The 23520-nt window shown below is 39.6% G+C and overlaps 1 protein-coding gene across 5 annotated transcripts; it reads right to left on the bottom strand.

Moving 5' to 3' along the window:
- Positions 1-1203: 1203 nt before the first annotated feature.
- Positions 1204-23199, bottom strand: GABPB1 (GA binding protein transcription factor subunit beta 1). Of its 5 annotated transcripts, none has more exons than XM_069025798.1 (9): positions 21455-23199; positions 14606-14713; positions 13640-13807; positions 12985-13179; positions 11748-11895; positions 11289-11402; positions 9408-9593; positions 8010-8125; positions 1204-2991 (listed from the first exon to the last, which is right to left on the bottom strand). In XM_069025798.1, exons 1-9 carry the CDS (start codon positions 21872-21874, stop codon positions 2839-2841), a joined length of 1608 nt encoding a protein of 535 aa, XP_068881899.1. In that variant the 5' UTR covers positions 21875-23199; the 3' UTR covers positions 1204-2838. The 5 variants fall into 5 exon arrangements, with proteins under 5 accessions (XP_068881899.1, XP_068881900.1, XP_068881901.1 ...); XM_069025799.1 differs by having other exon boundaries at positions 11784-11895; XM_069025800.1 differs by lacking the exon at positions 21455-23199 and adding an exon at positions 21437-21449.
- Positions 23200-23520: the final 321 nt, after the last annotated feature.

Raw genomic sequence — 23520 nt, 5'->3', positions numbered from 1 at the left:
CTGTAAATGATCCCATAAAGGGGAACAAGATAAGAAGGGACATGCATCAAGCACAGGACCAACTCAAGAAGAGCCCAGAAGTTTCTCAAAAACTGTGCTTTAACTCATTACAAGTGATTAATACGCTAATATATATGGACATCTGTTCAAAGAAACAGATGGTAGCTAATTACATAAATGTTTTTAATTTGGAACAGCAAATAAGGAACAGTATTTTTAACAGTGTTTTCAGAGCTCAACTATACAATAAATATTTCATGTAACATATACCCTACACTTTAGCTCAAAGGTGACAGTTTCACTGGGTTGGTCTCTTGTTCTGTGCAGAGGAGAACAAACAGCTGGTCCTGTTCAGAACTAAAATAAAATAGGTGATAATGGATTACAGGTAAATATTGCTGGTGATAAATAAGGTTTTGTTATAGCTATGCTGGACTCAGAAGGCTTTTGTTATGGACAAGGAGGAATGGAGTATTTGCTCACAGGAAACAGAACGAATGGAAAAGGTTCATTTCATTGTTTGCTACCAACATCTGCCGTCACAAGCGTGGGAAACTCTCCACTTGGATGTGAACGTTACCACTATCACCACTCAGACTAACAGCACCACTCTTATCATTATTAAGAAATCACATAGATTACACTGTTGTTAAGTTTGTGGGATGTGAGGACACAACATTGATCACAGAATAATTCACTGGAGCAATGCTGAAGCAGCACATTTCCCTTGACTAACTGGTTCCTCAATCTGCTAGTGACATAATGGATAGTTCCTGAAAAAATCCCTAAAATAGAGCAATTCCCAGTTAACCACTGCACAAGGTTTGCTTCAAGTCCTAGTTCCAGCATGATGATATCCTTGAAAACAATTCTTCTAAAACCCACCACCACAGAATTTTCATCTTTTGATTATTTTTAGATCAAATTTGCCAATCAAAATCAAATTTGCCAAATATGTAACAATACAAAGATACTTAGAATTTTTCCTAACTGCCAAGTCTATAAACCCAAGTCAAATTTTGATCTGTTTGACAAAGTTTTGTACAGTACAATGCAATTCTTTCCCCATTCCTCCCTCCTACCATTTAAGGCCATTCTATGCCCAAAACTGTTTCTTCATGTTTTTCCAGATGCCTAACACAGAACAGCTTTGACCTTCTCATTCACACACACAAACCAACTGAATTGATTCTACACTATGCATATGTGGAAAAGATATTTAATTGTAAAATAGAAAAAGTAGGCCAGAGTACAGTTTTAAGGGTAATTCTTCCGTGTACAGTATAGATAAACCAGACTTTTTGCTTAAGTTTATATAAACAATTCCATAAAAGCAGTGAACATGGAACAACAAAGCAAAGCACAAAGAGTTTTATCTTACAAAAAACAGATCTGCACAGTAGTTCAAAATTTAATGTAACACAGCACTGAACAATCTTAAGGCAGCTCAGTCTAAGCACAGGACTAGAAGCCAGGAACTCCTGAGATCCATTCCCAGGTGACCACAGGTTCACGTGGTGTTAAGCCAGTCATTAACACTCCCTTGTGTTGCACTTATACCAGTTACAGAATTGAGACAATAACACTCACTTACCTGCCTCAGGCAGTGCAGTAAGGGTTCTTTAAAAGATTTTACAATGCTCTGAAGATGTAACGTGCCATATAAATTTTAAGCATAATAGATCACTGCACAGACACACACAAACACAGTATCACAGTGAGAACAATGATGCTGGGCAGGAAGAGCATCGCTACAACATAAAAAAATTACTTGTCCAATTGCGTAATTAAAATGCAAAAGTCCGTTAATAAAAAAGTATCACTGAAGTAATTTCAAGGCTATTGGGGAAGAGAGATCAATAGGGATATTCTAAAATAGCTACTGTTTGTGTTCCAGTGGAGATGTTCTTTTCCATTCATTACTGAACTTTACAATGTTCGTACAGGAAAATTGTAAGACACACGAAGTGAAGTTTCAACGCCTCCACTACCAAATTCTGCCTCTTAATATGTAAATTAAGATACTTTTTTTGTTCTTCTTAATTACAAATTACATTCTTCCAAGAAATATACCATCCACAATAAAACTGGCTGCTAGCTTACTTCGAATGACCTATAGGCTAAACATTTTTCTCATAAGTTTTCTCATCTTTGCTGAAAAATACCTATGCAAGATGTATGTGTAGAAATTATAAAAACATGCAGCATATGTACAAACTGAAAAGTTTAAAAAATATTAGCTTCATATACATGTAAATCTACTTGGATATATCTGAAATTAAATATAAAAATTTCACCACCTAAAATAAAAAAAAAAAACCAAAAATGGTTTTCAGAGAATCTGAGATAACTACTTAAAGCTGTACAAAGATTTCCACCTGGAAATGTCTTATTCAGACTAGTTGAGTTGTTATCGTGTAGAAATAACTGTTAATTAATTTTGTCACATAATCAAATTCCATATTGTCAGCTTAAATCAACATCACCCTTAAAACTGTTCTGTTTTTCAGAAGTTAGATTCATACTAAAATCAAAAATTTCACAAAAACATTGGCTTTTCATGTTTCTGGATCCCTTCAAAAAGATTTATCAACTCATTTTGAAACTGTAAAAAAACCAACTATTTACAGTATTTAATTTTAAATACTTTTCACAATTTCTAAATTCAGAGTTTTTATGTTACAAGAAATTAATCAGAGCTCACGGCTTAAGTCCAGTTATCAACTTGTAGCATCTTCTCTATCATGAAATCCCATGGCTGTACCTATATAGCGTACAGTTCAAGATTGTACTGCAGGTTTTTGAAAGTAACAGGCTTTGCAGTGTGTTCATTTTTTATTAAACAGCTTCTTTATTAGTCTGGAGGCGGTTCATTGCCTCTAACTTCTGCCGATAGGCCTCTGCTTCTTGTTCCTTCTTTAGAAGCTGCTGACGATATTTTTGTGCTTCTCTGTTTGCCTCATCCAGCTGTTTCTGAAGAGTTTCTCTTTCCTATTAGAAACAGAACCAGCAATACTTTGTCAAATAAGTATCAAATACAAGTTAAAATGGCAAATACTTTTCCTTTACATGCAGTTCAAGTGTTAGGGTATTGTGTAGAAACTGTTCAGTTCTTACTCGGGCAAACCTGTATGAATGCTGCTGTGCAAATTAGACCCCCATTATCACAGCAGCCAACTCCCCACATAGGGCTTGAAGTGTGGAGACAGTAAATCCCAGTCTATTGAGCTGCAAAGGTACCACACAAAAAAGAGCTAAATAAAGATATCATCAAAAAAGAGCTAAATAAAAAAAGTGGAAGCATGGTGATTAAATACTAACAGAATATATTAACATTTCATTAACAGTGGTTCAATTCCTGTTGTAACTTTTAAAAACTGGAATCTAATCTGACAGACTTGTCCCTTGCTGTTGCATTTCTAATCAAACAGTAAAAATGACAAACTGTTACCTATCAGCCATCTGCACTGGAGAGTGTCAGCTGCCCACTGACCAAAGCATAGAGCTGACTATTTCTAAACAGTGATTGATACTCTGCAGTCCAGAGGTCTAATTACATCCCCAAACACACCATATCTTTATGAATTAACAGGCAATTAGCCAGATAAGCTTTTTTTCCTTTTAGAAGCAGCAAGTAAAGAAATCCTTAAGTAACTGCAGAAATCCTGCATACAAGTTTGTTGAGGATGGATAAAAAATGGTTTCCAAGCAAAATAATACGGGGAATGCCACTTCCTCTGAAGCTGCTTTAGGAACTATGGAGAACTTATTTCCATCTCCAGTGATGTAGGTACTGTCATTTTGTCTGATGTTGCTCTGAACCCAATTGAAAAAGCAATTTGCTTGGGAAATAGTTGTGATCAAATACTCAATCAAATACCATTTCATCAAAGTGCATCATACTTTATGAGTAAGGTAGTATTGGATTTAAAATCATTCTTTCCACTGTAATTAGTATATAGGAACAGGAAGGAAGGTTGCCAGAGAAACAAGCCATCCCCCAGAAAAACAAAACTTATCAAAAAACTGAGGTCCAGTGAAAACAAGTTGTCTTTTCACCATATTCCCATCCCAGCAGTTCAGTATCACATTCCCATTTAACACCTCTAACAGTTGTTTAAAGTTTCAGCCCCCCACACTCCCGTAAGAGCATCCCTATTCTTCACCTCTGATGCACTCATATTTTCATGGTCAGAAAAATAGAAAATACTCTGCCCTCCCTTCTACTTGCTACTGTTCTCAGTACTTGTCACAGTCACATTTAGCAGTCACATCTCTGCTGAATGTGCTGAAATACAATGACAGAGGTGGTCAAATCATTGCTAACAGCAGCACCTGTACAGCAAAAACAACAGGTGAAGGAGATGTTATTAACACGTTATAAAGAGACTAGCTGGAATACAGAACAAACTCCAGTAAGTGCAATTTGATTTTCCAAGGGGCTTGAAGAGCTGAAGGCAGCAATCTAGGGTTTGCTTCATTCAAAACATATGCTACTAAAATGAGAGCTCATCTGATTTTGCTTACTTATTTGAAAAGGAAGTTCAGCTTCCATCTCTGAAAATTTGGATTCTTGCTTTTAAGGCAATTTTATGAATGGTCAGCCCACATAGCAATTAGCCTGACAGATGCCAAATGAACAGCAGAGCCTACACCTCAGAGGATCTGAAACACACCAATGATCCTCCAGCACCAGCCCAGCCAAAACGTACTATTTCCAAAAGTTCTCTCTGCAGTATGAGGGCAACAACAGCTTATGTAAAACAGCCTCAGGAATTCGAGTGCTGGTGAACAGAGCTACAAGACAGTTCCCAGGAATTAGTCAAAACCATTGATCCTTCCACATGTGGAAAGCAGCCTTTCCATTTTGAGGGCTGGGATATACTGAGCTGGGCATTATCCATCCCATTAATTAGTCTCATAAAAGCCATCAAAAACCTAATACTGGCAAGAAGCAAAGCTGCTCTATCTACTGGCCTGCAGAGAAATAAGAACCACTGATAGTTGACTGGCCAGAAGTCCTGTGCTGCACTACAAACAGCACGGGGCTATCACTGCTATGGAATGTGTGCAAAGATTTGGGGATGGAATCACTGCTGTAGAGTGTGTGCACACCACAAACATCTGGGGATGGAATCAGTACTGTGGAGTGAGGGCATGCTGCAAACATTTGGAGGTGGGGAGGTTCTCGGACCACATCTGAAGAGTATTTCCCACAGAAGAGAGAACTAGAGCTGTGTACCCAAAAGTAGTACAGCACATTAAGAAAAAAAGGAAAAAACCCAAGTCTCCATGGCATGGCCAGAAGGTAAAACCAGTATCTACTAGACAGACTACCAATTCAAAGCCTGTAGATTGGTCCAGCAGCTAACAGGTGTAGTTTTTACACTGTCACAGTCCCAACAAACAGAATGAATTAAGGAACTGAAGCCAACTATTCTGTGTGACTAGGCAATGGAAAGAACCCAATGCTTCTGGAGAAGCAACACGTATCTACTGTGAACTCAATGGTCAAAATTCATTTCCTAACTTTGACATCTAGAATAGAGAGGACTCTATCTGATCTAGCAATTTCATCAAACCCAGAAAGTGTTCTTGGGACATTGGTTAGAACACAACCAGAAGCATTCTAAAGATCTGGACTCCTTTCGTATCACCTACCCAGGTAAAAATCAAATTAGAGGATTCTCAGTGCTCTAAAGAAATTTTCCATTTTACCAGGGAATTTTCTTAATTACATTAAAGTTTTCTGAACAGTCTAACCACTGACAGTAGGAACACCTGTAACTAAAATAACCAACCATTCTTTTAAACAATACAAAGACTCAGGATATGAATCCATGAATATAATTAGTTTACAATTATTATTTTTAAGTCTAATGAAATGATTGTCCTGGTTCTAATGCATGTAACCTTTCAAACATGCAACATGGAAAAAACAGTCAAATAAAGAATGAAAATAAAAATCACTACATGTTAATGAATTATGCATGAAAATGAAAAACAGAGTATCTGTGTGACAGGGTTTTTTTGCTGCCATCCCATGATTAAAATATCAAACTGCTTAAGAAAACTGCTGTCACTCTTCAAAATGAGCTGAAATGTTTGAACTTAACATACCCAGAATAGAAAATTTAAAAACACCCCTTTTCAGCTTTAGTCGTTCCACAATACTTTCACAGAAAAGTTCGTCACCTCACCCGGATGGGAGGATTTTCAACTTACAAAAACTTTCAAACTACAGTTAACTGTTCACACATTATGCATTTAAAACAGCTGAAAAAAGCATTCAGCCTTGAATCAACTCTTTGTAATAGAATAAAGGAATGAGTTAGCATGAAGCAGAGAAAACAAAAAGTAAAGGTTTTCTGTATTTCCATATTCTAAAATATTTTTAAAATATTTTAATGAGGGGAGGGGTCCCACTCTCTCCAATTTCAAATTATCTACCACTGTCTGTGATGAAGAAATTTGAAGTGAACCAACTTTACATGCACTTCTTTAATGCCACTGCTACTGAAGTAAGCTAGCACCATACCCCTGTGAACCACAAGGCCCTAAAGTCAGCTGGCCTTCACACAGAGGCAGAGGTCTGCATGTGCCTTTCCAGTTGTACAGGAAGGGACAAGAAAGTCATCAAAACTTCCACTTGAAAGTAACAGATCAAGTAACTCATCCAAACCAACTTCTTTCGATATTTGAGAAATACGTTTAACATAGATAAACGAAACTGGTAATCCCCTTAAAATAATTATTGGTATTGTTATATCAATTATCTGTAATTAGGAGCAGGTCAATCTATCCCTTAACCAATCTGGATTTTTAAAAAATTCATTTAACAGAATTACTAAAATACTTAAGGAAATGTAATTTCCTTTATGAATAATTCAGGCAGATTTTTAAAAGTGTGAACAAAAGAAATGCTTTTATTGTAACAGTCATACATTTTAAAAAATGCAGCAAGAAAATTTCAACTGTCAGGATAATCTGTAATGACCACAAAGCTGCAAAGGCTAAAAGTATTGGATGCAACAACTTAGGGACACAGAAAGTAAATGATGAGAGGTGGTAATTACTGTTATTAGACATGGATAACATATAGCACATACTGTACAACAAAAAGCATTCAATTAGGCACAATTTCATAATATGAACAGAAGTTGGAGAATACAACCTTTGATAAATGAAATATCATGGAGTTGACAAAATGAGAACTTACAGTCTAGTCAAAGCAGACAGCAATTTTCATAAACTTTTGACCAAAACTGGTCAGCACAATTGGAAGTAACAGGAAAAGGAATGAGATGGTTGACCTTTTGTGGCAAGTATAAAAAAAGCTACAATTTTAAACTGAACAGCTACATCCATCTGTCTTATGAAAAGGAGAGAGTTCTGAACATTTTCATGTCTTTTGCAGTATAGTTTTATAAAAACTGGATGGTGCAAAGTTGTGTAATAACAAACCACTTTGGAATTAAAAAAAAAGGCAGGGGACACCACACAGATAAAAATTAACAAACGCAGAATCTTACTGTTTCACGCTTTCCATCAGCAGTTATCTAGATACCATGAATGGAAAGGAAACATTGCTAAAAATGATCTCACAATCAGGACAGGCACATGGCTGTAACAGAAAGTTGAGGGTACAGTGCTCTCATTCACTCCTAGCGGAAAGAGTCAAGTCACTCGATAACGTATCAGCACCCAGTTTTGAAAACCAGCTAGTGATCTTCAAGGAAAAACAAAAAAAAATATGTTCTCATATACTTAAACAAGTGTCACTTTTACATGCATGACCACAGGATCAAGCAAAGAGCCCTCCTATTTTCTTTTTACAACAACTTTGTAAAAGATGAATTTCACTTACAGGAGAGACTGAACAAGTTAAATGTTTCACACACTTCATTCTGTGGTAACACAGAAATTAACCTCCTGAACAACACAAAAACCACAACCAGATACTCAGTCCTGAACACTGTTTAACACAGATCATGTAATATACTCCTTACTTCTATTTCTGCAGACTCCACACGATTTTCAACAATCTCAATGCACTGTCTCTTCACTGGCGGTTCTTCACTTATCACAGTTTCTTCAGCAATGTCTGTTGCTGGAACTGTTAACACTGAAAACATATTTGTACACATAAATAATTTATTTCAAACAATATTTGCACTATATAAAACTCATATTATTTAAATAATTTTATTAACAGCAAAAAAAGCACATACTTTTGCTTATGAAAATCCATCTGTATAATAAAGTGCACTATAAGTTCAGTGAAAATCTACTAAAAACTTTAGTTGTTTGTATGCTGCTAAAGAACTTTAAAATTCTTTGTTATCAAGGTCTACAGTAACTAGCTCTGGAGTATCACTGCCATTTTTCACAGAGTAAACAGACATGGCAGAGAATTGCAGCAGAGTTACCAGTCTGTCAATTCTAACTTCTGTAGCAGACCATCTATATAACATTTCTTAAAGAAATACTAAATACAATTCTTGCTTTTGTTTTGATTAATACACCTCAAGTAATTAAAAAATCCAGTAGTTATTAGCCATGAATAAGAAAAGCAGGGCTCTCAGTAAATTCATACTCTAATTCCTCACGCAGCCATCTGACAAATAAACGTGACTGTCACTTCAGTTACTATCTACACCCACTCACTCATAATGATAACTAGGTGTACTAGCTCAGGCAGACTGGGAACCAAATAATTTGCCTCCTGTGTACAACTCTTCAAGCTTCACACTGGAGTCTTCATGAAGAAACCAGAGAAGGAATCATTTTTATCTAAATAGTGGCAGAGCAGCTTTAAAAGAAACCACCCAAAGCATACACATCACAAAATACGATTTATCACACTAGCAACTTCTACGAAGTACATATGGCCCAAAAAAAAACCCTGGTTCTGTCAGTGCTGCTCTAAAACTTCAGGCATGTAAGACCTGACATTTATTCTGTGAAGAACATACTCCATGGGACTTGCACAGATTGCTTCATGCATTAGATTTCCAAACCCAAGCCTCACCTCCCCATAGTACTTCCAGCAAGACAACAGCCGTAAGAATTAGGTGACTTTTGTTTTACTTCATCTTCTAGTTTTTGTAACAAGTTTGCAAAAATCAAACTTACTGAAGGCAAAGCAAGTAGTTATCACTTTTCTCTTAAATGTCCCATTTCTCCTCCATACACTTGAGTAACTCTTCCATTCTCTCTCCTAAAGCAGAGGCTCAGCTAACACGTGTTAACACATTGAACTGCACGGGCTCCTGTCTGAGCCTTCTCTAGTATAAGAATTCATAGATGTACACAGAATTGTCCAAGCTATTTGCACCTAACGAGTCATTATTATTACTGCAACTAAAACAGTTCCTCAAGCTGGAATCATAAAAGTGTGCACTCACCTTGCTGCCCATCTGGCATGGTCACAATGATGGGCTGCCCTATCCCACTGGTTGGAATGGAATGCAGGTTACCCAGCTGAATGCCATCCGTAACTATAGTAATAACCTGCTGACCTCCAGAACTGACCACTTGCTGAATGGCCCCATCCACAGATTCTGCAGTCACAACTTCTTCTGTGGCCACAACTATCAACAGATTAATAAAGAAATTAAGTTCATTTATAAATGAAGCTTTTATGATTTCAAATACATTTTGGTACAGCTGAGAAAAAATTTCTTCCATGACTTTCAAAACTTGAGCCCCCCGATAAATACTTTACTATATATTATATTTTAAATAGTCTTTCATCAGGCCAACATAAAGCACTCATATTTTGAAATATGGATGCAACACCATCCTTGCTCAATATAATAATATTGATATACACCACTCAAAATTGACGCTTTGGGTTCAGTGTTAACAGCAATTAATTCAGCAAGAACAGGAGTTGCTTTTAAGAACACAAATAACTTTTACATTGTACACAAGCTGGACTAAATTACACTGACTGCAGAATAAAACAAAAATTAAACTTGAAATACTACCTTGAAACTACTTCTCAACCAATACCTTGCCAGCTGTACCTCAGGACCCAGCCAGATTTCTCTACTTAACATGGTCTTCAAGATGGTAACAGACTTAAGGACCCCTAGAGAATCTTAAAAATTTTGTCTGTACTACATGGGTACTTCAAACACAACAACTTTATTTCTTATACAAAGAATGAAACAAGACTAAATGGAAAGTTCTGCAGAGCTGACATTTTTACACCTTCGAAGAAGAAAGATAAAGCTTAAGAAGTAAAATAAACATTGTATGTATATAATTTTATAGGTAAAAGTGAAAATTCCACATTAATTATCCATTTCAAATTCTTGATTCAATAGTCAGTATAAAGCCATGAACTCTCACAGTCCTGTATTACTTCTACAAACGAAGGTAAGATAAGGAAAGCCTGCACTCAGAACTACAACACATACCCCAGCTTCCACTATCTACTGCAAATGGGGTCTTGTGCTGCCACCCTTACTTTTTTAAAACAAGATGCAGAGACAAAGAGCAAGATCATTGGTAGCACAATCAAAGAACTTCAAGAACACTAGCTCTGTATTTTATTTTCAATTTGTCAGGGTAAAAGCAAACCCTTTGATTTGAATAACAGATATTAGAGTGCTCTCTATCTACAGAGATGAAATTAAAATCCTATAGATTGTGTTGTGATGTTCAAGATGAGAGAAGGTAGATAAAACTCTGAAGCTTTCATCTTTTAAGTTAATTACAATATAACATACACAGAAAAATCACTCTGTAGTTGAGATAATGACTGCAGACATTGTCTTCTGAAGATCTTTATGTTTAGATTAGTGTCCTATAACACTGCTTAAATATTCAGAGAGTGTTTATTCAGGAAACCAAAACAGCAACTCCCACATGAATAAATGGTGTTGTATTGAAGTTGATTTGGCTTCCAAGTACAGGCTCAGCAGCAAGAAAGGCCACTGTCACAAAAAAGTCCAAATTGCAAGTGCCAACACTAGGTGCTGTGGCAAACAGCTCTGATCTTTCGGTGTCAAATTCAGTTTTGGGGTTTAGTTCTGGAAGGAGACATTGCTAGAACTTAATCAAACCTTGAAAGAAAAGAGGAGATTTTGTCTAAAAAGAAGCTACTCTGTACAAAAGAAAAATAGCCCCATAAATATGGTCATTATTCCTTCCTTGTTCTCCTTCTGTACCTATACCCATATAATCATTACTTTCCACACTACTTCATGTGCTGAAGGAAACTTGAAGTTATGTCCTTTTAATTTATTAAATGAGTTTAAATGACTTAGCTTTCTAACCTGGTGTTTCCGAAGAATTAGACAATGGAGCTGATGCTTCTGCTAAAGCTGCCAACGTAGCTAATACTGATGTGGATGAATTTCCAAACTGTACAGCAGACACTCCTGTTTCATCTAGAAGGATGAAAAAAATATTAGCTGATAAATTTAAAACCAGCAAAGTCCCTTTTTCTATTTTTATTGCACTGAAACTTCTAACACACACTTCATTTTCAGCAGCATTCTGCTGAGCCAAAGTGCTATTCTGACGTGATGTTTGTTAAGCAAATAGAACTTCTGATAATTTATCCCTGTGAAGATTGTCATTTTAGGTATGTACATATTTACAACACACAAAAAACACTGATGAGGAATATGGTAACTATTCTTACCACTGTTTTTCCTCAAACCTTTTCACTAAATGGTGAAAATCAAATAAAGTACAAAATCCCAGTAGCTATCCTATAGGCATCTAAATACCTGTTCCATTGGATGTATTTGCAGAAGATACCAGACCTGTTAGGTTCACCACCCCTCCAGGTCCGATGATGAACTGCGGTGTTGCTGCGTGTATCGTCACAGTGTCCGGACTCTCGGGATTCGTGTTGATTTGGTTCTGCATTGCAATCTGGGAGACAAAGGGAACAACATCATTCCCACTGCAGGTATAAAGAAGTTGGTGACCTTGTGTAAGAGCTAGAATTATGGCACACTGCACACAAACAGGGAAGGTCTCCCTCATTATACTCATGCAACACACATACATCATGTCCTATCTCCAAGTTCATATTTTTGGTTGAAATCTAAAGACAGAAACTCTCTTGAGGTGAAAGAGTTTAACAACAAACCACTACTTCTCCCTACCATTTACTGTAAACAAAGAAGACAAGGCCCTTTTGCAGAGATGCAAGCTCACAGATCTAAAACAGAAGTCTGAAGAACCAAGGCTGCTGGGGCAGATACATGTCATGGAAAGCTGCTCTGACAGCTTAGCAATTGCCATTAAATGTGCGTGGCAGTCTTTTTGTCTTTCTATGAATTACTATTAACTTCTACTTACTACATCCTTTCTGCAATCAGGAGGAGGCTAAAGGAACAGATCTGAAGTTCAGACATTTAAAGGCATAGGCAGGCAACAGATTTATACAGTGGCATAAAGATATTTTTCATTTGCTTTGCATTCCTTTCTCAATAAGACTTAACACTTAATATGCCTTTAACAGCACTATTGAACAATCAGCACACATTTCCATAGAATTATCTATTATAATCCCAATTACAATCACTTCTCCAACAATTGAATCCTAGCTTTTCTAATCCTGGAAAAACTGGCATCTCTTCAGTTTGAACTCCAACTGTTAGGAAATTAACATCCATGTATGAAGCTAACTGAACACTAAGGTATAGTCAACATATATTATCAGAGTAGGAAGTTAATTTTTCACACCTCTGTTGTGAAGAGTCCACCTACCTCTGTGCATTACATAAGTCAAATTTAAGAAAATAAAGGACACTTATCCTTGACTTTGTAGGTGGTGAAAATGTTCTTTGGCCAAGTTATGTTTACTAACATTAATCTCATTTCCATGTAATGAACTAGGCTGCAGTATTTCATTATCAATATATGGTGTCACAGCTGCTATATTAAAAGCTTAGTGTATGACATATCATCAAGTACTTTGCTGTAAGTTCCCTTAATATGAGGAATTAAAGTTACCTGCAATATTTCTGCGATGTCTTCATTTCCATTGTCTACTGCAATATCTAATGCCGTTTTGCAAAATTTACTCTGTGCATGAACATCTGCTCCATATTTTATCAAGAGCTCTACAACCTCTTGGTGGTGATGTTCAGTCGCCCAGTGAAGTGCAGTCATTTTGAGCATGTCCTTCGCATTGACATCAGCACCATGCTACAAACAAGATCATTGCATAAACTATGTCATCAGAAATATCTGAATCAAATAATGCTGGTCACAGAATGAAGCCCAAAATTGTCTTTCTCCATCAGGAATGGCCTGTTATCTTACATTTACTCATTTATTAAAAGTAATCCAATCTAACTACCAAATACTTTATTTACCTCAAAAGGATTAAAGATTCCCTAAAACACATCTCGCTTCTAAAATCTGTTACTGAACACAGTATCAAATTAGGGAGTATTCTTATTTTGAAACAGCAGTAAATAATTCACCTGAAATCATGATGACCTTAATGCTAAAATAAATCACAGTTCAATTGGAAAACAAAGCTCCCAATGCACGCAGCTTAACTATTCATGTAATTACAATGTTGGTTTCATGACTAAAAGCAAATTGCAAATACCTGATCATAAACATAACCTCAGTTCAGACTTGTTTCAGCAGTTCTTACCTTAAGTAAGACTTCTACTATGCTGGCATGGCCTTCTGATGCTGCCATATGTAACGGAGTTCGGTCCACTTTGGTTCTGGCATCCCGACTTACACCTGCTCGCAGCAACACTTCCGTGGTGGAGTAGTGTCCATACTGTGCTGCTAGATGAAGTGGAGATGTTCCCAACTGTAATGGAACACAAAACATGCAGTTCTAACAGATGTCAGTATGAAGCATTTCTTCTTACTCTGAAGCTACCAAATCCAGGTGTCAACCCACCACTTCAAAACCATTTTCCCTTGCAAGGGAAAGAAGCTGTTGGGGCTTTTACAGAATACGAATGGGGGAGGGAAGTTTGTCATTGCTTTCTTTTTACTGTGTTTTTTCTGTCTTTTTGAAGTGTAACATTTCAAGGGGGCTAACCCCACTTTTAGTGTTGGTCAACAGGGACCTTTGGAAGTCAATTAAGTCCAACCTCCTGCTCAAAACAGAGTTAATTTGAAAGTTAGGTCACTAAGCAGATTAAGGCTCTTAAGAGCTTGCAAACGCCCTAGGAATTTTGGGTACCTGACCTCTCTCTACAACCTATTCAAAAATCAGCACCTCCAAAAAACAACTCAGTACCCCTGTATCAGGAAACTCTCAGCTGCACATAATAGATAGCTACAACTGTTTTTATAATTCAGACCTCTTACTATACTAAGTGCATAAACACAGTAACTAGAAGGATGATTGCTGCTTTTTCCCACTAACCAAAGTTCATCTTAAAAGTCACCAGAATGAGTTCATTCACAGTCTGTTACTAAAATCAGTAGGAGGTCATATGAAGAAACAATTTTAATTTTGAATCAGACATTAGATGATGTCACTGCAGAATTCCAAGAAGAACTGTAATATAAATGCTTAATTGTAATAATACTATTTCTTTCTTTGGGTGAAAAAAGCAAGACAATTTACTTTCCCCACTGCAAAAGTTTTTTTTACCCAGTCTGTGGTAAAAGGCGCTCCATTTGCCATCAAAATGCGAACTTCATCATCTTGACCTGCTCGTGCAGCTTCTAAAAGTTTCTTTCCCAAATCTACTAGTGACATCTAGTGAAGGACATAAACAAATATAAAGACAAAATAATAACATTAATACTATTTTAAGTACATACATGTTGACTTTTTTTATTATTATTATTGTTTCCAAACTACTCTGAAAAGTTCAAAAACTGGAGTTGGCATTTTAGCCATGAGAACAAGCTTTATTGATTGCAATAACCACTTTGATTTTAGAATTACTTTTGACAGCCAAACAGAACTTATACTAGGGAAAAGATTTCAGTATTACAATACTGTAACCACAGCAGCTGAAAAGTTAAACAAAATTTTAACTGAACTGGATGTACATTTCTTATAGCAGAAGGTGGTTTAAAAGCTCTCACCTGATACTGCAACCTTTGTCCAGCTTTCAAATGGTACTACATCATGGCTGCTGTCATACATCCCAAGGCATTACATCCACTTACCCAAAATGCCTACACGTACTTAGGAGCTACCACTATGTAAATGCCCTAAGATAGATATGAAACACAACACCTTTCTAACACCTTGTCCATCACTATTTTTGTTCACCCTGAAATATAATTTCTGTATCCCCAGATGCAAAACTATACAATAAGCAAATTATTGTACTACATACTACATACAACAGATATATGAAATAGAATCTTTGCCTGAAAACAAATATTACTACTACAAAAATTACCTGCTTTAACTGTCTACAGTTACTAAAAACATGTTAAGTGCAAAGTTTTGAGACATGACTGAGATACTAGCTGAAAAACCTTCACATCGTGATTGGATGATGTCCCTTTTACACCACTGTTCCGTACAGCACTTGCAATAATACACGTAGACAATTCACACCTATCTGTTTCTGTTGCATCAAAGATTTCCTAGAAACACAACTTTTTAAACTCACCCCATTTCATACTTGCTACTAAATTTGTTTGGTAAAAAAAGTTAGAACAAAACCGTAACTTATGCTACTAACCAAAAGATACTACTAACATTCTAGTATACCCATAGCTATGTTTTCCACTAAAAGGATGCTAAAAATGGAATTGCTTTCATCAGTTTAGTTTCCAGTCACAAATAAAGTTAAGCCTGTATTACTAATAACAGCAGTTGCGAGACCATGCAGCCAATGTCCTACACAAAGTAGAGAGTATATCAGTTCAGGAAAGAAATCCCATTAAACATACAAATCACAAAAACAATAGATTTAGAAATTTCTGTGTCCCTGGCTCAACTGGCACATTGCCCAATAAACTGAAAACTATTGACTTTGGAAGAAACTAGAAAGGAGACCAAAATACTGCAAATGCAGTACTCGGCACGTATCAGTAGGGCCATGAACTAGAGCAATTACCTCTTTGTCTACAGAACTGACTGCAGGCAGCAACATCCCCGCCACCAAAATACTCCATGTATGTCCACTCTTCTAGTACACATGGACACACTGATTTGTCTCCAGCCAGAAAAGGGAAGAGAAGCAGGAAGGTGGCAGGACAGGACAAATACTGACAATGGGAAAAGGAAGGAAAAAAGGAGCACAGTCAGAGGAAGGGACAACTGCTGTCTCCCTTCCATAAAGAAAAAGAGCAAAAGAGAAAATCTAGGAAAGACCCTAAGGAATGGAATAAGAGAAAATCTGTCACACCTGTTAAAAGAGAGACACTAGAAGTAACAATATAAAACATCAGACGAGATGGCATTTGGCAAGTGCAGCAGCGAAATGAAGGAATAGAGCACTCCCTTTAAATGGCTTTTTTCCCCCAGTGGGGATTGCAAGTTAAGGAGGAAAAGTATGCACATGGACACACATCTTTTTTCTGGTGGTCTAATACCACCACATCAAGGCCCTTAGAAGCAAAGGAAAGCTGGAACTTAATTCAAAATACTGCAGTTATAAACTAGCTCAGAAAGACAACGATCCATTTTCTTTATTTTTGTTTCAAACAGCAGTAGAGCAAAGGAACTAATAAAACCTCATTTTGTAATTGCAGAATAATTAAGGTTGAAGGGGACCTCTCAATGTCACCTAGTTCAATATCCCAGTCAGAGCTGGCCCAGGGCTCAGTCCTGTTGAGTTTTGAATGCCTCTCTATGGATGAGCATCCCATCATTTCTTCAGCCTCATTCCAGTGTCCAACCACCCTCATGGAAGAGCTGCCTTTGGTGTACACCCATCTTCCCCCACTAACCAAAAAGACACTCATGATAACAAGCTTGTACTTGGTGTCTGTTAAAAAGGTGAATTGAATTAGTCTGTACCTTTAACAGCCTATTCAGAACCCACTGACCAAATATATATATACACACACACACACTACTGAAATGAGCTGCAAGTTGTTATGAAAACCCTATGCAGCAAAAGGGAGCACGCTCCCAAAAAAATCAATTATGGTGGCCTCAAAATACCAGTCTCACTCCCAGGAGGTGTTAGGGACAAACTTTAGATCAACACATTTTCAGAGCCTCCTTGAACTATTACTGTGGAGCACAGTCAGTGAAAGCACACCACTTCTCAATGCAAAACTAAACAGTTTTATGCTACACTTGATAAAAAATGTTCTAATCAAGGAAAAAAATAACCTTTCATTACCGCATATTCCTTACATTAACCAACATTCTCTCAGCTGATATAAAGTGTTTGTAGTTTAAACAAGCACTAAGCCTCACACGAGTTGGTATATGCCTCATAATGCAGAATTTTAACTTCAGTTAAAAGAGAAATGAATTAAGTTTCAGTTCTCATGGGGTACTTAGAAGCATGCTTGGGCCATCTAGTGGAAAAAAGAAAAAAAGCCAGCAAAATTACACTGTTCAACTAAAATAATAAAAATCCCATTATATGTCACTAATGCACTACCAGCAGCAAATGAAGAGGCCTTTCCAACAAAACTCATGCACGTTTAGTCACTTTTAACCAATGAATACCAGCACTCACAAAATTTCTCAAGAGTAGTCAACCCAAAGCTGATTCCCACCTGGCAGCCTATTCCAAGGACCAGTACTGTAAGAAACCCCTGAGTAACAAACACCATGCCCAACTTCCCCTCTACTCATCCATAACACTGGGACACAAGAAGGGTCTGCAGTGTCACAATCTCCCATTCCAGAAAACCTTTTAAGCTGCTCTCTTGAGATGACTCAGTAACACTACAATAGTGCAGTGATACTATCACAAGCAAGGTTCTCTATATGTAATACAATAATACATTTAAAAGTGAAATGAGATTGCTATTTCAAAGAGCACTCTGCTGCTACTCACAGTGCTAAAATCAACTCTGCTGAACTGTGTTAGAGGGTTCTCTTCACTAACTGTGTCATTTCCATCAAGCTCTGCTAGCATGACAGCTGTGTAACACTTCACATGAGGACTTTTTTGGAGACTAAAAACATCATTGGCTCTGAAATAAAGACTTGAGGCTGTTGGAGTTATTCTTACGGCAATGTGATAATGTTTTCAGACTTCTAAGAGCTCCTACACAATTGTGTGACTCTAGAGGGTTTTGTCTACAACTGAGTAAATAGGGAAAAGCTTCTGCTAGGTTTAGACTTCTGAGCTTCCACACTACTGCAATGTATTCTGCACAGTATCATTAGCCAGATGCCACAATTAACTGGTAATTCAAAATGACATCAAATTATTATTGCTATTTTACTTCTGTTCAAAAGAAAATCATACTACTTTTTTGCATCCATCTTAGGTTTAGGTTTCTATACACTCTATAAAACTTTGAAGATCATAGTGTTACCAGAGGGGTATAGAATAGCATTCAACAGGCATTTAGGTGGAACTGTGTGTGAAACAGGCTCCATGGGAAGCAAGTGGAGCTAGAAACCCTGCAACTTGGGATGCCTGGGCTACCACACCACAGTCTACAGACAACAGAGCAGCAGAGTCTGCAGTCCAAACTAAAATTAAGTTTGGCTTAAAATGTTGCAGCATCTCCCGGACTGGTGTCCTGCCCCCAGGACCCAGCCCTGCTCCTCTTCTATCACTGCAGGGCTAAGCATCAGTTGGTCAAGATCAACAGACACAAAACAGCTGCTGCAGAACATCTGCCAACATGGAGATCTCCCAGCCCAGTGTTTGTCCCAAGGTGCACTCCTGAAAGGGACATCCTTACGCTAGAGGAGCATGGACAGCAGCAGTGCAACTTACCCAAGGTAACCAAATCAATGTACGCCCTATCTCTGATAAGGATCTGCAATCACAAACTTCCATTAAAGGCTCATTGAACACTTTTCCCTACTCAAGTGACAGATGGCACAATTGTACTTAGAAGATAGCTGGAGACCCATCATCTCTCACACCCACTACATCTGGAAAAAGAATGTCCTTTCAGAACATCTTTTTCTTTCCACTGTTTAAGAAAAAAACCATTTAACCTGCTTCGCCAGACCTGACCTTCAGAAATGCTGCCACTCTACTGATTTCAACACCTCACAGTATTGCTAGAAATTCAAAATAGTCATTTCTAGCTAATTTTATGTGCCTGTTCATACCAAGGCCAACAATATTTTAAAGTACAGCATAGAGTAGTTAGCATCTCTTAAACACTTTGGCATCATTTTGTCGTACATATCAATTAGCAGTGATTATAACAACTTACATGGGAGAAACTCAAAAAGTTCCTGTCTGGTTTCCTATCTGAATCAAACACCTTTTGACAATGATTTCACATGTGATACTTCGAATCTTAATGTAAAGATTATAGGCTCAGACTATCCACGTTTCTACTGTAAGAGTAAAAATTACACTAATATGTTAATTGCAGTCAGCTTTAATTCCAGTGCTTTCAGCTTTCCTCTGTGACTGTTGTATTTGTAATTAAATTCTCTCTTGTTTGTTTGAACAGCAACATGACCTTTATGTCAGACATGCATCAGATGAAAAATACCTGATCTGAGAAAAGCAAACATTGTTGAATAGCTTGGTGGCAAAGACAGCCAGGCCTGTTATTAATGCAGGTCTGTCCTCCTATTAGGTTCACACATTAATTTAAATAAGCACCAATCAACAATGAACTCAATTAAATAACAGAGTGTAGAAGTCTTTTCTTAAAAAGGAGAGCACAGATTTGGCCATTATCTGTAACATCTAAAGAGTGTTATTATGCAACAAGGGTGAACCACTGGCAGCGACATTTGGACTGGCACTACCAACAAGCTACACAGTTTTCACAAATAAATTTGGCACTAGATACCAAAAAGGGTAATTTACAGCAGCTGTGACTGACATGGAGAATCCAAGGGCTTGAGATGTAGCCTTTGAACTGTACCATAGCCTTAGGAGGCTGTCTCTGGTTAATTAAACTTGAAAATACCATCAAATAAAAATCACCTGCCTCCTACTTAGCGCATCCATTTTATCATAAGGAATCTTCCTTGACAGTTTCTGTCTGGCACATAGGCCTAAAAAAAAAATCCAACTGAGAAACAAAGTGTTTTCAGCAAAGAAAGTGGGTCACGAACAAGAGTCTCTATCTAGTGTATGCTTATCTGCCACATATACTCTTAACCTTACTCACATGGCACACGTTCTCTTACAAATATTTGTGTGCCTACAAAACTCAGCTAACTGCATAGTCTTACTAATAGTTCAGAAGTAACGAATAACTTAAAACAAAATATGCCGAAGAACTACAGGATGTGCATTCACAACTGAGGACATTTAACTCTACTATGAAGCATTTGCCGTTAAATCAAAGCTACCTTAGACAGCAGGTTAAATGAAAATACACAAATGCCTTAAGAGCTACCACAGACGACTTCCTACAGGGGATTTCACCAACACGCCACCAGTGTCCCACCAACGGAAACTACTTTGACTACTTGGGGAAAACAGAAAAAAAAAAAAAAAAAAACAACACGACAATGCGCACTGACACATCGTATCCCACTTTTATGCTCCCATCATACGCTTTATTAAGACTCCAAAGCAAGAGTTACAGACTCCGGGTGAGGGGCACTGCGGAGGGGAAACCGCTCCCTTCCCGCCCGAGCCGCCTCTCCCCAGGGCACCTTTGGCGCCAAGCTCGCGCACGCAGCCCCGCCGCCTCAGGGGCCCGGGCCGCGGCCCCACCGGCCCCCCCCGGCCCACGCGGGGCCCGGGACCGTCCCCACGCGGCCCACCCCGCGCTGCCCGGCGGAGAAAGCCGCGGGACGAGCCGAGCCCCGCTCTGCCCCACAGCTCCCGGGTCCCTCGCCGGGCGCGTCGCGCTCGCCCGCGCCCCGCGGGCCGCCCAGGCCGCCGCTGCGGCCCTGCGCGCCGCCCGCGCCCCCCGCGCGGCGGGGTCCCCGGAAGGCCGGACGGCCGCCCGCTCTCCCCGACAGGAAATCCTGGCTGGGCTGGGCGCTGCGGAGGGAGCCGCGGCGCCGGGTTCCGGGGGAAGTGGAATTATTTTTTACCAGCGAAGAGATCAACTTCCACATCCGGTAACAGGGCCCTATACAAAGGCGCAGACTGACCTGGAAAAGCTTGGCCGGCCGGGGGGGGGGGAGTGAGGGAGAGACGGGGCGCGGGGACGGGCCCTTACCGTGCTGCCGGCCCGGCCGCCGCCGCCGCCGCCGCACCGACCCGGGGCTCCGCAGGCCGAGAGCCCCACACGAGAGTCCGCGCCGCGCCCGGCGGAGGGACACGGCGGGCGGAGGGGAGTGGCGCGGCTCCGCGCGGCTCTGCCCCGCCGCGGGCGCGCGGGCGGGCGCGAGGCGGCGCGGGGCGCCCCGGGCGGGCCCGGAGGGGCGCCCGGCACTTACCATGGGCGCGGGAATTACCTTATTAACACAGACATCGAGGGAAAAGGGGCGCGCGGAGGGATACGGCCTCGCCGCCGCACAGCGCGCATGCGCGCCGCCGCGGGGAAAGGCGGGGAAGCGCGGGCTGGAGGGGCCCCGCCATGTTCCGTCCCGCTGCCCGTCCGGCGGGGGCAGGGCAGGCCCCGCGCTCTCGGCGGGCCCGGGGTGGCCTCCGTAGAGGCAGCTTATGGCATAAGAGCAGGGGTCGCTATGCCGGGTTACTCTGTGCCACAGGGTGGCGGGGCTTGCATTTCCCGCCTCTTGGTTGCTGGGGCTCTGCTTGTGCTCCCAGGTGAGGATGCGCTGTCTGAGCATGGACTTCGCTGCCTTGCCTGCCCGAGGCAGGGCTTTAGAGATAATCACGGAATCAGTCCGGTTGGAAAAGACCTCAGAGATCATAAGAGTCCAACCTGTGACCCAACACCACCGTGTCAACTTAGACCATGGCTTGGAGTGCCAGGTCCAGCCTTTCCTTCAACACCCCCAGGGACGGTGACAGCCCGTTCCAACGTCTAATCACCTTTTCTGTGAAGAAATTCTTAATGTCTAACCTAAGCCTTCCTGGCATAAGTCAAATGTATGTTCTCTTGTCCTTGCAATGGTTACCTGGGAGAAGGGGCCAACTCCCTCCCACCTGGCCACAACCTCGTATCAGGGAGTTGTGGGGAGGGATCAAGTCACCCCTGAGCCTGCTCCAGGCTGAACACCCGCATCTCCCTCAGCCACTCCTCAGAGGACTTGTGTTACAGGTCCCTCGCAGCTTCATTGCCCTTCTCTGAACCTGCTCCAGCCCCAAAATGTCCTTCTTGAGTTAAGGGTCTGAGAACTAGGCTCAGTACTCAAGGTGTGGATCCACCAGTTGCAAATACAGGGGAAGCTACATTTTGGGATTATAGAGATCGAATTTGATGGGATGACAGCTCCAAAATAGTCTTCAGTCCTTGCTGCTCTTTCAGAGGGCTCTGGCCTTCAGTCCCAGGCTGGTACTGAACTTGACAGCCCAGGCCCTGGAACATTTTTCTCCCAGTTTTGTTTCAACAATGCAAAATGTTTGTGCTCACATTCTCCCCAAAGCTGTTCCAGGTCATAAATCTGCTACCACTGTGCAGCATGGATCTCATAATCATCATCCTTCAAGAAAACATACCGATGACAAAATTCCAGTCTGTTACTTTGGAGATTGTAATATGCACTAGATAATCAGAGGAATACCTGTAAGAACATTGTTTACAGAGCCGTTCTCACTTGCCTTTGACCTACCTAACGCAGCTTTGTACAAAATACACATAATGATATTCCACGGAGGAACCAGAAGGCGGCTCTAGAGAACAAATCCAAACACCTCGGGGCTGCCACTTGTCACCCAGGGCACAGAAACCTTAAATCCAACCTTCAGCACATTTCTCTTTCGTTGTTGGCAAGTGTATGTGTCTCTCAACAAGGATTTAGCTTGCTGTGTTACGGCTTTTCAATTACGCAGTAGCAGTAGACACAAAATGTTACAATGTCCTCACAGGTGTGTGGCAATAAACAGGAACACTTGGTGGTGGTAGCAGTGCTGCAGAAAAGACAAACTTTCCATATTAATGACAATCTTTCATAGAAGTGAAGAATGCAGTCTGCACTTAGTCCATTAGCACTGTGTATCAGTTATCATTATAGCCATATATATCATATATAGCCATTATTATAATCGTGTATTTTTTTTTACAGGATTCACCAAAAGTACATGTAAGAGAGACATTGGATGGCTGATGTAGGCAAGTCAGAACACATTTCACATCTGTAAATTACCTGGTTTCTACTTCTATATTTTACCCTGCTTTAGCAGATGTACTTTTTTTTTAGCTAAATAATCTAATACAGTCTATTAAAAAGCACACCAATTCCTACTGTTTAAAAGTATTTTATCTATTTATTTATTTAATACTGCTACACAAGAACATATGTGCTGATAGGAAAATGTGTTCTAACCCGAGGCAACCACAGCATGTTATAACATAATCAACATAAAACATATTAGCATGTTTTAACAAGCTCTGGAG

Source organism: Aphelocoma coerulescens, chromosome 10 (assembly GCF_041296385.1).
Source record: "Aphelocoma coerulescens isolate FSJ_1873_10779 chromosome 10, UR_Acoe_1.0, whole genome shotgun sequence".
Classification (NCBI taxonomy): domain Eukaryota; kingdom Metazoa; phylum Chordata; class Aves; order Passeriformes; family Corvidae; genus Aphelocoma; species Aphelocoma coerulescens.
Note: the sequence above shows the minus strand (reverse complement) of the source record. Positions and strands in the feature narration are given on the sequence as shown.

Bases quoted from the DNA above. Each gene is read 5' to 3' on its own strand.
- GABPB1 (XM_069025798.1), bottom strand. From the start codon at position 21,874: ATGATCTCTGAGGTCTTTTCCAACCGGACTGATTCCGTGATTATCTCT. The intron at 14,714-21,454 runs GTAATTCCCGCG...GTCCTTCACTAG, and splicing joins TCGATGTCTGTGTTAATAAG to ATGTCACTAGTAGATTTGGG. The intron at 9,594-11,288 runs GTTAGAAAGCTA...ATCTGTTGATAG, and splicing joins TAATTCTTCGGAAACACCAG to TTGTGGCCACAGAAGAAGTT.